This window comes from Neltuma alba, unplaced genomic scaffold (genome assembly GCF_004799145.2).
Source record: "Neltuma alba isolate B1F8T4 unplaced genomic scaffold, ASM479914v2 tig00011485_pilon, whole genome shotgun sequence".
Classification (NCBI taxonomy): domain Eukaryota; kingdom Viridiplantae; phylum Streptophyta; class Magnoliopsida; order Fabales; family Fabaceae; genus Neltuma; species Neltuma alba.
The window spans coordinates 351,926-365,306 of NW_021636154.1; the positions used below are offsets into that span (position 1 = coordinate 351,926).

Sequence of the window (13,381 nt, forward strand, 5' to 3'; positions counted from 1 at the left end):
TCGATCTCAATCAGAGAGTCAAGACCAAATACCAAGCCTATAAAACAGATTCAATATCAAAGCCAAGCCGATCATTGACACCACCCATATGCCATTTTTCATTACAATGGTAATTTGCAGAAGTCTAGCTGTGTGACACGTAATTAACAAACTAGCGATTGACCAGTAAGGTCCTCTCATATGGATCCAAAAAACACGAGGGAAAGTGTAACTGCAGCAGCTGAAACATATACTTACCTTTTTCTGAATCATCTCATTCTCATCAAATAATAACGCTTTAATCCCAAACCTAATTTCTGAATTATTATTGTTATAATGACCTCATTCTCATCTGAACACAAACAAACCTGTATTGTAATGGAAGAAGCCACACTACCATCTAACTCTTCCCTCCCTCTCATTTCTAGGGTAGATCATCTGGAGTTCATTGTGAGCTTCTCCCTTGATCCTTTTCTCTACATATTACTGAATTTCCCTCTACTTTCATCAATCAATACCATTTTTTTTTTTTTTGGGTTTTCCATTGATTATTGTGGTGCAATGGCAGATCAAATACTTAGAAAGGAAACAAACAGCGGGGACCAATGCATACGCTGAGAAACGAAGCATGCCTCCGGATTTTACTGCAAAACAGAGTTACTATAAGGACACATTATTGCTGGATCGAGTGGCTTCTCTTGAACAGAGACTTTTCCAGGTGAGACTAAATTGAAAACTCACATATCAATCGTTGAGGTCAAGTAATATAGAAAATTGAAGATTGTGATTGGAATGTGATGATTATAGCTATGCCTGGAGATAGATTCAAGTAGCAGTTCATACCTGATGTCGCTTGCTTCAACACAAACATCAGGCGAATCTTCGTCCAGCCAGAGCACCAAGACAGAGATTTTCTACTCTTTCCCTACCTTCACCATCCCGCAAGACAGAGAAATTCCCCACACCCATCTTAACACACTTGATCCTTTACAGGTAATTTATCTGTCAACTTTGATTAGTTCTTCTTTTTGAGAGAACCCAGATTGCTAATTGATGTGTTGGGAAACGAAGAGTGTAAGGATGCAGGAAAAGGCAAGGAGAGAGGAGCAGCAAGAGATGAAAAATGGGAGTGCTGTGAAGGAGAAAGAGGAAAAGAACAGAGGAAAGAGGAGTGAGAGGAAAAGCAAAGCAGGAAAGAAAAGATCAGTGCCTCCTTCCACTTGGCCACATTTCAGGCTCTTAGGCTGCTAACTTAATCCTTTCCCCGTTGACACATTCCCTTCCCTTCCCTTCCCTTCAACATCTTTAAATATTTTCTGCATTTATTTCTTTGGACATTACATATGATGCACCTACTGGTCTTTTGAGACCACCAAGCTCTATTTTATCGTGATTTCTCATCACCCAGCCTTTACTCTTGAGTTATTTATGTGCTTTTGAATGGGACGTTCCTTTCGTTTTTAAAGACACAAGAGGCTTAGGCTAATTGGCAGCTCAATTACTCTTTGTTAATATTTGGTGTTTGCCTGCTTTCTTTGTGTCCGGACAGGGATTCCATTAATCTAACTCAATCTTATTTAACTAAAAGATAAATCGCAAATATCTTGACGATTAAATGTCAAGCCAATCTGTTTTTTTTTTTTAATATATATATATCAAAGTTGAATAATAAATTTCTGTACTTCGACAATATATTTTCAAAAAATAGCTAGACACGAATTCTCTTTTACCTAATTATCTTGTAGCCTGTATAATCCATAAATTGCATCTGGCATGAACCATCTTTCGAAATCCCTTAAGAAACTATAGTTATTGTTAAATTCTGAATCTCTGAATATTTTTGCTTACTCATCAAAACTCAGGATTTTAAAGTTTTTTCCTTAAAAAAATAACTAAATGTGCCCCATACGTTTGAATAAGGGAAAATGACTAAAAAAAAGGCTGAAAATTTGTAAATGTCAAATAAAAAATATCAACAAAAATTTGTTGTCATTTACAAATTTAGTGTTATCATTACCAAATAAAATGTTATTACCAAACCTGATTTTAAGATATAGTAATTTTCAGCTTTTTTTGTCATTTTCCCTTTAAATAATGAGTTATTATATTATACTACCTATCTGTTGCTCATGATTTGAAACTTTTAAATATTTAACTGTAAATTTTGCGGATAGGATTGTTTGGAAAGTGCTGGAAACACTTTGAAAATGTATTTTCATATGAGTCAGGATAAAACTCCTCTCACATATTTATTTTAAATTTCATAAAATCATTTTTAAAATTATGATTTAGTTTTTATCTAAATATCTCTTTAGATGTGATTTCCAAAATCAGCTGGAGTTGGCTCGTGGCTTGCATGAGCTTAGCCAGGAGCCCAGGACCATTTGACGCTCCAAGGCAAAAGAAGAAAAAAAATCGCACGCATCGATCGCTGGTTTTTACGTACCCCTCTTCCAAAATTGCCCCTGTTCATCCCTCAATATCTCCTTCCCGTGTGACTCGCATCGATCGCTTCTTCCCCGCTCTCTCTCTGTCAACAATGGAGAAAGGCGAAAGCTTCACCTCTAAAGCGGACTCCGAAGTCAATAACCCGACCCAACACCACCTTACTGCTCCATCCGGCTTGACCAACGACGAGTTCGAAGGGCTGAAGCGGTCGGTGACGGAGCACCACACCTATATGGTGGGTTCTGACCAATGCTCATCCTTACTGGCGCAGCGAATCCACGCGCAGCCCGATACGGTGTGGTCAGTGGTGCGGCGTTTCGACAAGCCTCAGGTTTATAAGCACTTCATCAAGAGCTGCGCGCTCAAAGAAGGATTTAGAATGACCGTTGGTTGCACTAGAGACGTGAATGTGATATCAGGTTTACCGGCAGAAACCAGCACGGAGAGGCTTGATATACTGGACGATGACCGATACGTCACGGGTTTCAGAATTATCGGAGGGGAGCACCGGCTGAGGAATTACAGGTCGGTGACGACGGTGCACGGATTCGAGGGTGAGGGGAAGATCTGGACCGTTATTCTGGAATCTTACATAGTAGATGTACCAGAAGGTAACACGAGGGAGGACACGCGTCTGTTTGCCGATACCGTCGTGAAGCTCAATTTGCAGAAGCTGGCGTCCGTCACGGAAGGGATGAACTGTCGCGGTGACGGCGGTAAGTAGAGTCAAAGCCCACAAATCAAATAAAATACGAGCAACAGGATTCCCGAGACTACTATATTATTTAGATTTTTGTTTGTATTGTTTCTGTTTTTGGCGGAGTCGCGTTTTAACCGCGAACTGTGCATAAGATCATCCTCTTGTTTTACGAGTAATCTCACTGGGGTATATTTGGATGGAACAATTAAAGGTGAGGTTGAGGGTAATTCAGTCAATGCATGTGTACAAGAAATTTTGACTTGTGGATGGAAGACGCCCCGCCGGCAAAAAAGTTAATGCAAACACGATTTTTAAACTAATTTCTTAAATCTGTATGTGTCATTTTTTATCTGCTGAAAGACGTAGTTTCGTGAAGAAAATGATACGGATATAAGATGAAAACGTTCCTTATATTTTAAGATGAAAAATAATCAATACTTTTTGTCTGCTAATTATAGAAATATAACCCATAGAAGTATTGTTCATCTTATAATATTTGTTTGAGATAAAAAATAAATTCACTATTACTCCCTCTATAGTGTAATCCTTTTTATAAGGTGCAGAGCAAACACAGAGTTAAATGTGGTCTTGTGCAACACTACCTCATGTACTTAATATAAGAAATAGTTAGCTAATTTGAATAGATTAAAGAAATTTATTAAGTTAGTTATTTGAAAGAAATAATTAGGTGTTATCTTCTTTAAAATTATCCTTGTTAATCATATATATTAGCTAGAATTACCATTTATATAACTACTATAAGGACTATCTTAGAAAAAATAGATAAATATTAGAGACAAAGTGGACTGTGATCTTATATTTAGAACTAAATTGAATATCAAACTAGCTCTTATATTAACTACAGAGGAAGTATCTTCGTAGAAATCTCCGAGTTTTCAGTTATCTTCTCTCTCTAACATATGACTTAGTTTTAGAAGCCAATCAGACTCGCTTCTCAAAATAATCAGATATCTGACTACGTTTAGATTCCGATTATTTTTAAAATCTTAAGCAAACACCTTGAAATTTGTTACAACTGATTATTTTAAAGAAAAAGGTATTTTTTGCTTAAACAAACGGGTAATTAGCTTTGTCAATTAGTGAGATTGAAAAGAACCACATCGTCCACCGATGAAGCGTAATGCAGAGTAGCAATCAGGAGATCTGGAATCAATGCTTCATGCCTCTTCCTTTCATTTTGGACCCTTTTTTCTCACTTTAATTCCCTCTCTCTATATATCCTTACGCACCCCCCCCCCAAAAAAAAAGATTAAACTGTTAAAGAAAACAAAAAAGTCGAATACTTCTGTCAATGAAACATGATGAATCATTTTTCAGATCAGACCTTTTTAACTGAAACATAATGTAATGTCGCATTTGAAAAAAAGAACACAGTGAAAGAATATTGAATGGGGATGAAATCCTGGGGATTATAGGCATGTCAGCTTCGCATGTGGGAGATATCATACAGAGCAAGAATCTTGCTATGCATTAATTGAAGAGCATAGAGAATGTGCTCCGGTCGGAAGTTTGTCAGATCAGATTTACATAAAAGTTTGAATATAGATCTTAGTACCACTATATGTGTGGATTATATTTGAGGTAGAAATTAAACGTAGCTAAGGGCATATAAGAGTCAAGCAAAGCATAGATGTTGTAACTGTAAGGCATAAAGCTATAACACACACACAAAAAGAATGAGGAGGGTTGAGAGGTGTATGTAATAGCAGGTTGAGTTGAATGATCTAAATGGGGCTGAGTTGGAAGGATAAGATAAGGGATGTGTGGCTTTAGGAAGGCATTGGAGAGGGATGAAGCAATTCATTAGTGAGCAAATTGCTTATAGGTATGGTGGGAGAGTGTTGCTGTTGTGGGGCAGGGCCTCAGGTATAAAAGGTAAAAATGTATTTTCAGTTCTCTAATCAGTTAATATTTAAAATTCTGATATCAATTTTTTTGTAGGTATTATTAGGATTGAAGGAGTGACAAGATATTTAATAAAATTAAAAAATTAAAGTGAAACTTTATATAAAACTGAAAATAAATAAATGTGCACTTTTGTCCGTATAAAATGATGCGAACAAGTGTTGGGCATCTCTTGATTAGCAATGGAAGTTCGTATGCTGTATATCAACATCACCACGTCTGCTTGTCTCCTTCCATGTTGGCTGCTTCTTCTTTTTTTGGGGTTTTCAACAAATCATGTGATATTCAAAACTGTATTTTTCTTTCTTTTTTTTTGGCATAACAAAAATATATTCAACTCTCAGGACACAAAAAGTATGATGACTCTACGTCATCCTCACCTTCCTTTGACTTATCATCGGCAGTCTGCTCAAGGTTCCAAACTCAACATTGGCAACTAAACACGAGGGTTGTGCTCGTTGCGGGACTTAACCCAACAACTTACGGCACGAGCTCACGACAGCCATGCACCACCTGCGTCTGTGTTCCCGAAGGCACCCCTCTCTTTCAACAGGATTCGCGGCATGTCAAGTCCTAGTAAGATTCCTCGCTTTGCATCGAATTGTAACTTGGATTGATTTGAACATTGATCGGAATTATATCCTAAATGAAAGGGTAACTCTTCCAAAAATAATTTACACAAACTCAAACCCAATACCTTCTATAAGGGTTGATAGCTCTTTCGATAAGGATAAAAGCTCTGCTGAGTATTCATGATGCATGTGTTTGCTGACCCACATGCCTGCTGATTGCTTTGAATGGCGATCACTCTTTGTTGCACGCTGCCTGATGTGCCTGATTGATTGGAAATCAATAGCTTGGCGCTTTAAGGGGAAGAGGGATGGTGAAGGGCATGACACGTAGGCGGGGTGATGAAGAGAGCACACGTAATGTAACATTAATATGTTGGTCGTAGCAAGACATCATTAAACTTTTGACATTTTGAAGGAGGAGTACACTTTTCAAAAAGGAAACCAAACATACGAAGGAGAAACACCAAGGTGAGAGTGCGAATGACGAATTCAGAGTGATCATAAATTGAATCACTAAGTCAAAATATTTGCAATTCACGTTGTAGCTTGAATATATTCTCTTTGTAACAAAGTATTATTGACAATAACGGTGCCAAGCCTATACCTATATCAAAACGTCCTTTATAAGACAGAATTACTTACTTAGAGATCATGGTAACATTTCTTTATTGACATTACCATCAGTTTTAAAGACGTTACTATGACATTTGGTTATTTTTCATTTCAAATTTTTGACCACCGGCTCTTGTAAATGACTTTTGTTTTCAAGGGACTTCATTGCCACTAATGTTGAATTCAAGCCCTTGGCAATTTTTTCAAATCCTTATTGATGATGATTTATCGAATCTAAGTTCTAACACAGCATTGTTCCAGTGCCTTATGACTTATGAGACGCATCCAAAGGAATTAATCATTTTTATTAAACAAGCGCATATGCAAAATCGAATTGAAGCAGAAAAACAAATCAATCGAGCCAGCCAGCCTCTCAATCAAATAAGGAAATCCTTGCGACAAAAACTTGTACAGCTGCGAAAGCAAATATCGTTTTGAACAGATGACATGGTAATGACTAATGCGCACAATATCATCTAAAGACGCCTTCCATAGAAAAGACAAAATATGAAACCCCATTATATCATAAAAGAACTTTATCTACTCTACATGAAAAATATTGTCCGTAATCCTACTTCCTTTCATTTTACAGTTCAGATCTCCCATGTCGCCCTTGTCCAATTGTCCAATCGAGTTGTCTGTTCTTCAATATATAAGCTAATGTAAAACTTGTCAAAGTACAAGGGTTGCATCCATTCTAGTTATCAAAAAAAGAGAAATGAAAAGGGAACACGAGAAAAAGCCAGAAAGACCTTATAAAACTTATTGTACATTACATGCAATGAACAAAAGCTCTTGCGAGAATCAAGATTAGTCCAGTTGGAAAAGAGCACTTCCCAACGAAGCATCAATATGAAAAGACTAATGATCTCTCCACCGAGGACTTGAGACAGGGAAAAAACCTGAAGGAGACAATGGAAATGAAAGGCCTGGAGAAGGTGGATGTTGGGGCCCTGGGCCTAAAATCCCTGACTGTGCCATTGGTGAGAATGGAAAGTTGGGTGTAAGAGGAGATGGAAACGGCATTCCAGGTGATAAAAGCGGATAAGGTGACCGTGGGGATAGCATATTGAAGAAACCATGAGGAGATGGCAAGAGGAACTGGGAGGTTGGAGAAAGCAAAGGTGGAGGACCATTTGGTTGCGGGGAGGGAATGTTTGGCGGCATAGATGGATTAGCGGCATTCATGGGTGGAATAGGACCATTTAGCCTAGGAGAAGGGAGCAGAGGCACAGAAGGATTAGGAAGCAAAGCAGATGATGGTGGTCGGGGCTGAAAATTGCCTGGCCCTTGGAACTGAAGGTTTGGCTGTGGCTGAGGTTGAGCTTGGCCACCCTTTGGACTTGGATCCAACATTGAACTTTGAAGGTAGCGCATGTAAGCAGAGATGGGTGACTCAGTGGGGTGAGACCAAATCATGTCCCCTGGATTTAATGGATGCATAGGAGTTGGAGATGGTTGCCCTAATTGAGCAGGCCTATGCAAGCTATTATTATAAGGAACAGGGGGAGAGGCTGCAGGGACTGGCATTGGCGGAGGCATGGGGTGCCTGTTGATGGGTGTTAACGGGGGAGGCCTTATTTTCTGCAACCGATTGCTCTGTGGTTTTGGTGGATGGTGAGGAGGCCTCGGAGGAGGTTCCTGTGAGTGTGAAGGTGATCCAGTAAGCTGCTGGACAATGTCTCGGAAATCGTTCTTACTTATATTGTATACCTGAGGCTGAGGCTGTTGTCTAGAAGCATTATTACCAAAATTAGGCTGGTGTAGTGGGCTCTTCCTTATATTTTTTCCCATTTTGTTCACGCCCAAATTATCACTTTGCCTGTTTTTGGAATTATCCATTTGTACACAAAACCAAACCTGCACCAACAATAAACTACTACTTGTTTTCTTGTTCCACTACGTTAAACCAATGCATAAACTTCGGAAGATGCCCCAGAGTTATGAAATCCGAGCTCTAACCCTCAAAAATCGATATCTTTCGAAGCAACCAAAAGAACCGCAGAACTTCGAACTCTGATGCACACTCACTTCAACAAACTAAAGCCCTAAGCTAATCATTCCTGAATTCAATCTAAAGGATTTCTGATTTCGATTTCAATTCCGCTTTTGTCCTTTACCACAGCTACACGCAACATACAGATCCATCCCACCAACAGCCCCAAAATTAACCCAAGATCCGAGGCTAGAAGCAGAAAACATACCCGTATTCGAGCTTAACCCAATCCAAAAGAACTCGGAAGCCACAAGGAAACCCCTTCAAAGTTCTGCCGTATACCCAGCACGGCTCCAAGCGAAGCAAAACCCGGAATTCCCTGCAGTGAGAAAAGCTCAAAAAGGGGAGAAAGATAAAACGTGAAACGAATGAATCTGAGCGCCGAACCAATGAGTTAAGAAGAGAGAGGATTTTATGGGAAGCCCAATTGGATCTCGTATATGGCAGAACAGAGAGTAGGAGAAGAAAAGAAAACCCTAAAGTGGTAAAGACATCAAGTAGAGAATTGGTCAAAGTAGAAATGAATGGAAATGGAAAAGGATTTTAGGCTTTTAGGAGGTGGCTATGAGGGGTCCATGGGGTGGGACTTTGGAAAGAAACTAGAGGTAGTGCGTCCAATACAAACAGCTCGACGAACTGCGAAGCTTTGGTGTGGAAGCAAACGCTGATTCGAATTAAAATTGCGAGCCTGTCACGCCCAAAGTCAAGGAAAAATTACACTCAGGTTCCACAGAGCATAATTAATATCAAAAAAGTCTTCAAAATCGCGAAATGATTCTGAAGTCTCCAGGGACCTGTGTGTAATTAATTCTAATTGTGAAATTACCTACTTACCCCTGTTAATTTTATTGCAGCAATTCGTTTACAATCTCAACAGTCGCTGTTAACAACCCGAGAAGATGTGATTGACAACATTGGCAGTGTTCATGACAACTCACTCTGTGGAATGCCAGGAGCGTTGTTGAGGTTGTTAACCACCTCTTCTCGGGTTGTTAACAGTCACTGTTGAGGTTATAAATAGATTCAAATTAACAGGGATAACTACGTAATTTCACAATTAGAATTAATTACACACAGGTCCCTGAGGACTTCAGAATCATTTCGCGATTTCGAGGGACCTTTTTATATTAATTGTGCTCTGTGAGACCTGAGTGTAATTTTTCCAAAGTCAAACATAACAGAATCATTATTCGTCGCTGCATTTCTCCCACAAGATTATTTCTTTATTTAATATCATAAATATAAATATTATCAAATAGTACTGCTCGAAATTCTTGAATGATATTTTTGACTTCTTGAAGCTAGAAGTGGATCTGAGTTGAGTCCGCGGTCGCTACTTCACTAGTCTTTTGTTTCTGGAAGATGACGAAGTCCAACTTTGGACCCTAATTACACTTTGGGCCTAACACAACGCGGACCTGTGTCAGCGCCATAAGCATTCTTACCATTTAAGGAAATAATACAGTTGGGCCAAAGAAATTTATTGTACATACTTTTCCTTTTTATTAAAACTGAATGTCCAATTGTCCACTGAAACAACCTCGTACCACACAAGAAAGCAATCAACTTCCTTCATCACTCTCCAACTCAAAGAAATTGAGAGATGGAGGTTGATCGAGGAAAGCACCAGTTGGTATCTAACTTAACTTATGAGACATTTTTGCTAGTCTGTCTGCAAGACAGTTTTTCTCTTTATAAACATGATACATAGTGACTAGTCCCTCTGAACGCAATATAATGTCACTGATGATTATAAGACATACTTTACAATTTATGAATTTCATGGCTCATAATTGAAATTTTTCATATTTTATAATTTTCCTGTGCTTAGTATAGGACCTAATATATAGAACCTAATTAGAGAGTTATTGTAGGTCTTATATATAAGACTTAATTCACATGTTTATCGATTTTTTTCAAATTAATATTATTGATATTCCCTTAACGATAATCAAGTAGGAGAGAGAGGGAAGGAGGGAGTTAAAGAAAATAATTAGAGTGTGTTTTAAAAAAAATATTACTACCTCCGATCCTAAATATAAAAACCAGTTGACCAATTTGAATAGATTAAAAAAATAAATTAAATTAGTTATTTGTAATAAAGAGGTATTGTCTTTCATAAAACATCCTTACAAATCAAATGTATTGGTTAAAATTATTATTATTAAAAAGACTACCTTAAAAATCATAAATATAAAATATAAAATAGATCAGAGTCTTATATTCATTATCAAAATAAAAGTCAAACAAATTCTTATATTAAAAACTGAAGATAATATTAACTAATTTAACTAATATTTTTAATTTACTTAAAAACTAATTTCTCGCTAACCAGAGAATAACGTGGAATTCACTTGAAGCTTTAGACATTGTCATACTTCATGCGGGAATGCGTGCCTAAATTGTGGGCCTATCTAAGTTGTTGCTTCAAAATTTGGCGGTGGAAATGAAGAGACATTTGGAGTTGGCAGGGTAAATTGGTCATCTCATCTCAACACAATGCCATAGACTTTTTTGTTTTTTTTTTGCCAGCAACACAATGCCATTAGCCGTAGACTGCTACTTTAACAGAGAGATGACAAAATTAGATGACGTGTCAAAGAACAAACAGGTCGGCATTGCACTGTTCTCATGAATCAAGTAACCAAAAGGTCTTGGGGTGAGAGAGGCTCGAACTCTCGACCTCAGGATCACTCAGAAGCTATGAGACCTACGCGCTAGCCAACTGCGCCACCACCCCGAGGGTGATCTCATGTGACATCGGAATAATTAGATAAAATCGGCTGGGGATTGACTTATGCATTAACGTCAGGTCGTGAGGGCATAATTTTTTTTTTGAAATATGATTAACCCGTGACAAGGAGTCCGGTTACATCCATGCCTTCGTAATTAATATTATCCGTTCATTAGCTTCCTCTGCCAAACAAACAAAAGATGCGCAGCATTTTGATTCGCATTACGAAATCAAAAACAGTTCATTGAAGAACACTTTAAGAAACAAAATGAAAGAATCTAATAGATATAAATTAAATGATGGGAGGAAAAAAAAAAAAGCGAGCGCCTTGATATAATATGTATCAGGCTCTCTTGAAATAATACCAGGTTACAGTGTAAACCCCAATCTCTTTTGTTCTTATAAAAATAAATCCCTATCAACTTAATTCAATTTACACTTTATTTCCCCATCCAATAATATTCCACCACGTACCCATCTATCTCTGCTTCATCACCAACCCCGACAATCAGACCAACACAGATCGCGCATATACGCAGCTGGAAAAACTCAATAATGTCGTCAAATATAAGACTTTCATGTCTGTTTTCTTTGCCATTATATTGTCTGAACGATGTGGAGCTAGCAATGAATGGTAAATTTCGTACTTCAATGGATTTCCATCCTATTGTCCATATCTTGAGTCGTCAAATCCTCAAAACTCCAATTTCTTCTAACTCCACAGCTCCGGACTAACCTCGGCTCGAGGCTGCCAGGAAAGCCCACGTCGCTGGCGCTATGAATCCGGCGATGATCGGCCTTGATCTTGGCCAAAGGACCTTTAACCTTCTTTTGCTGATCATGACATTTCTGGGGGTTGTCGTCCTCCGGAATCATTGCCCCCGACCAGCTTCTCGCGATCAGGGCTCGCAGTTTGGTGGCGCGTTCATTGAGATTATGCTCCCTGTGGGAGTCTGTCCTTGGGATTAGGGTGCATGCCAGACAATTGAGACTCATGGTGATGGTGATGAAGAAGATGATATGGAGTTACGTGAATCCCAAGCAATCACCAAATCCAAATCCCAGCTCCTATATTAGAGCATGGAAGATGGCTATGATGAGAAGGTTGGTGGAAGAAGCTTGATAGGATGCTTAGGATTCAGGTTTCGGTTTGAATGACTTATATACATCATTAAATTTTAGATTTGCAATACACGAGGCAAGAAGAGATGTTTCTAAATTTAGTTTCGGGTAGGTAATTAAGAATAACAAATATCGCTGTCTTTTGGCATGAATTTCTGACCCATGATCAAATTTTAGCTATCGGTTTCTAAATTTGGGTGAATGGTCGTGTCCTTTACGGTTTGTCTCGTCTGGTTCCTAAATTATTGTCCATCATCCGAATTTGTGATCTGTGACTCTTGATTTCTTTTCTTTTTTCAAAAGATTGCCAACTAATTAAGTACGTTAAATATCTCTCGCTTTCAACAATCAATTGGGATTTTCTCGCTGTCAACTAGTGCTTTGCACAAATTAACTGATATTTAGATGCTATGTTGGCTTATAAAAGGTGCTCATGTGGTGATGATGAGTAGGCTTATGGCATCGAAGACAAATAATTGTCTCGCTCGGATAGAGTCTTCGAGCTGCCTCTATAATAGGAAGCAGTGCAAAGATGCAGCATCAATAAAGCAAGAATTTTTAATTACGTACCCATATAAAATACAATAGAAAGATTGGTTAGACATCTATAAATACATAAAACCTACTTTAAGAGACACACAGTTCACTTAAGTCATGAATAGAGCTAGCCGTAAATAGTTTCTACATAATAATACCTCTGGTCCTAATTATCAGAGCTAGTTGACTAATTTGAGGAGATTAAGAAAATAAGTTAAATTAGTTATTTGTAATGAATAAGTGTTGTCTTTCCTAAAATATGCTTACTAATCAAGTGTATTTGCTAAAACTATCATGATTAGAATGACTATCTTAAAAAAAATACATAAATATGAGAGACAAAGCAGATTGGGGTCTTATATTTAAGACCAAAATAAAAATCAAATAAGGTCTTATATTAAGGATCAGAGGTAGTAACTTTTGTCATGGCCTATACAGCTAAGGTCTATTTTGGGTCATTTGGTATCAAATCAATCGCAAAGCAAATATAATTGCCTCAAAAGTTAAGACCATCTAATGCATTTTCATTGCGAGAGAACTGTTACTTTCAGAAATCGATTTGTAAGATGCATGAGTGATAGATGAGAAGCTCATGTATGACGTTAGCTTATGATGAACTATTATTTGCGTGTGTATGCAATAACCACAAACTACTCCTCCTTTAGACATTAAAAAGTTATATGGGCATGAGAAGAGCCTTAAGGATAGCATTAAAACTCTTTCAAAGAGTCTATAGTGTAAGAAGTTTAGTCATA

General features: G+C 38.0%; 3 protein-coding genes across 3 annotated transcripts; 2 read left to right on the forward strand and 1 right to left on the reverse strand.

Moving 5' to 3' along the window:
* Window positions 1–357: 357 nt before the first annotated feature.
* LOC114714065 (uncharacterized) lies at window positions 358–1,230 on the forward strand. Its single transcript, XM_028898753.1, has 4 exons — window positions 358–429; window positions 548–697; window positions 787–972; window positions 1,051–1,230. The coding sequence occupies exons 1-4, from the start codon at window positions 358–360 to the stop codon at window positions 1,228–1,230; spliced, it is 588 nt and encodes a 195-aa protein (XP_028754586.1).
* Window positions 1,231–2,518: 1,288 nt separating this feature from the next.
* LOC114714096 (abscisic acid receptor PYR1-like) lies at window positions 2,519–3,343 on the forward strand. Its single transcript, XM_028898785.1, has one exon. It carries the CDS (start codon window positions 2,519–2,521, stop codon window positions 3,149–3,151), a length of 633 nt encoding a protein of 210 aa, XP_028754618.1. The 3' UTR covers window positions 3,152–3,343.
* A 3,267-nt stretch (window positions 3,344–6,610) lies between these two features.
* LOC114714095 (protein HAIKU1-like) lies at window positions 6,611–8,832 on the reverse strand. Its single transcript, XM_028898784.1, has one exon. It carries the CDS (start codon window positions 8,077–8,079, stop codon window positions 7,099–7,101), a length of 981 nt encoding a protein of 326 aa, XP_028754617.1. The 5' UTR covers window positions 8,080–8,832; the 3' UTR covers window positions 6,611–7,098.
* Between the last annotated feature and the right edge of the window lie 4,549 nt (window positions 8,833–13,381).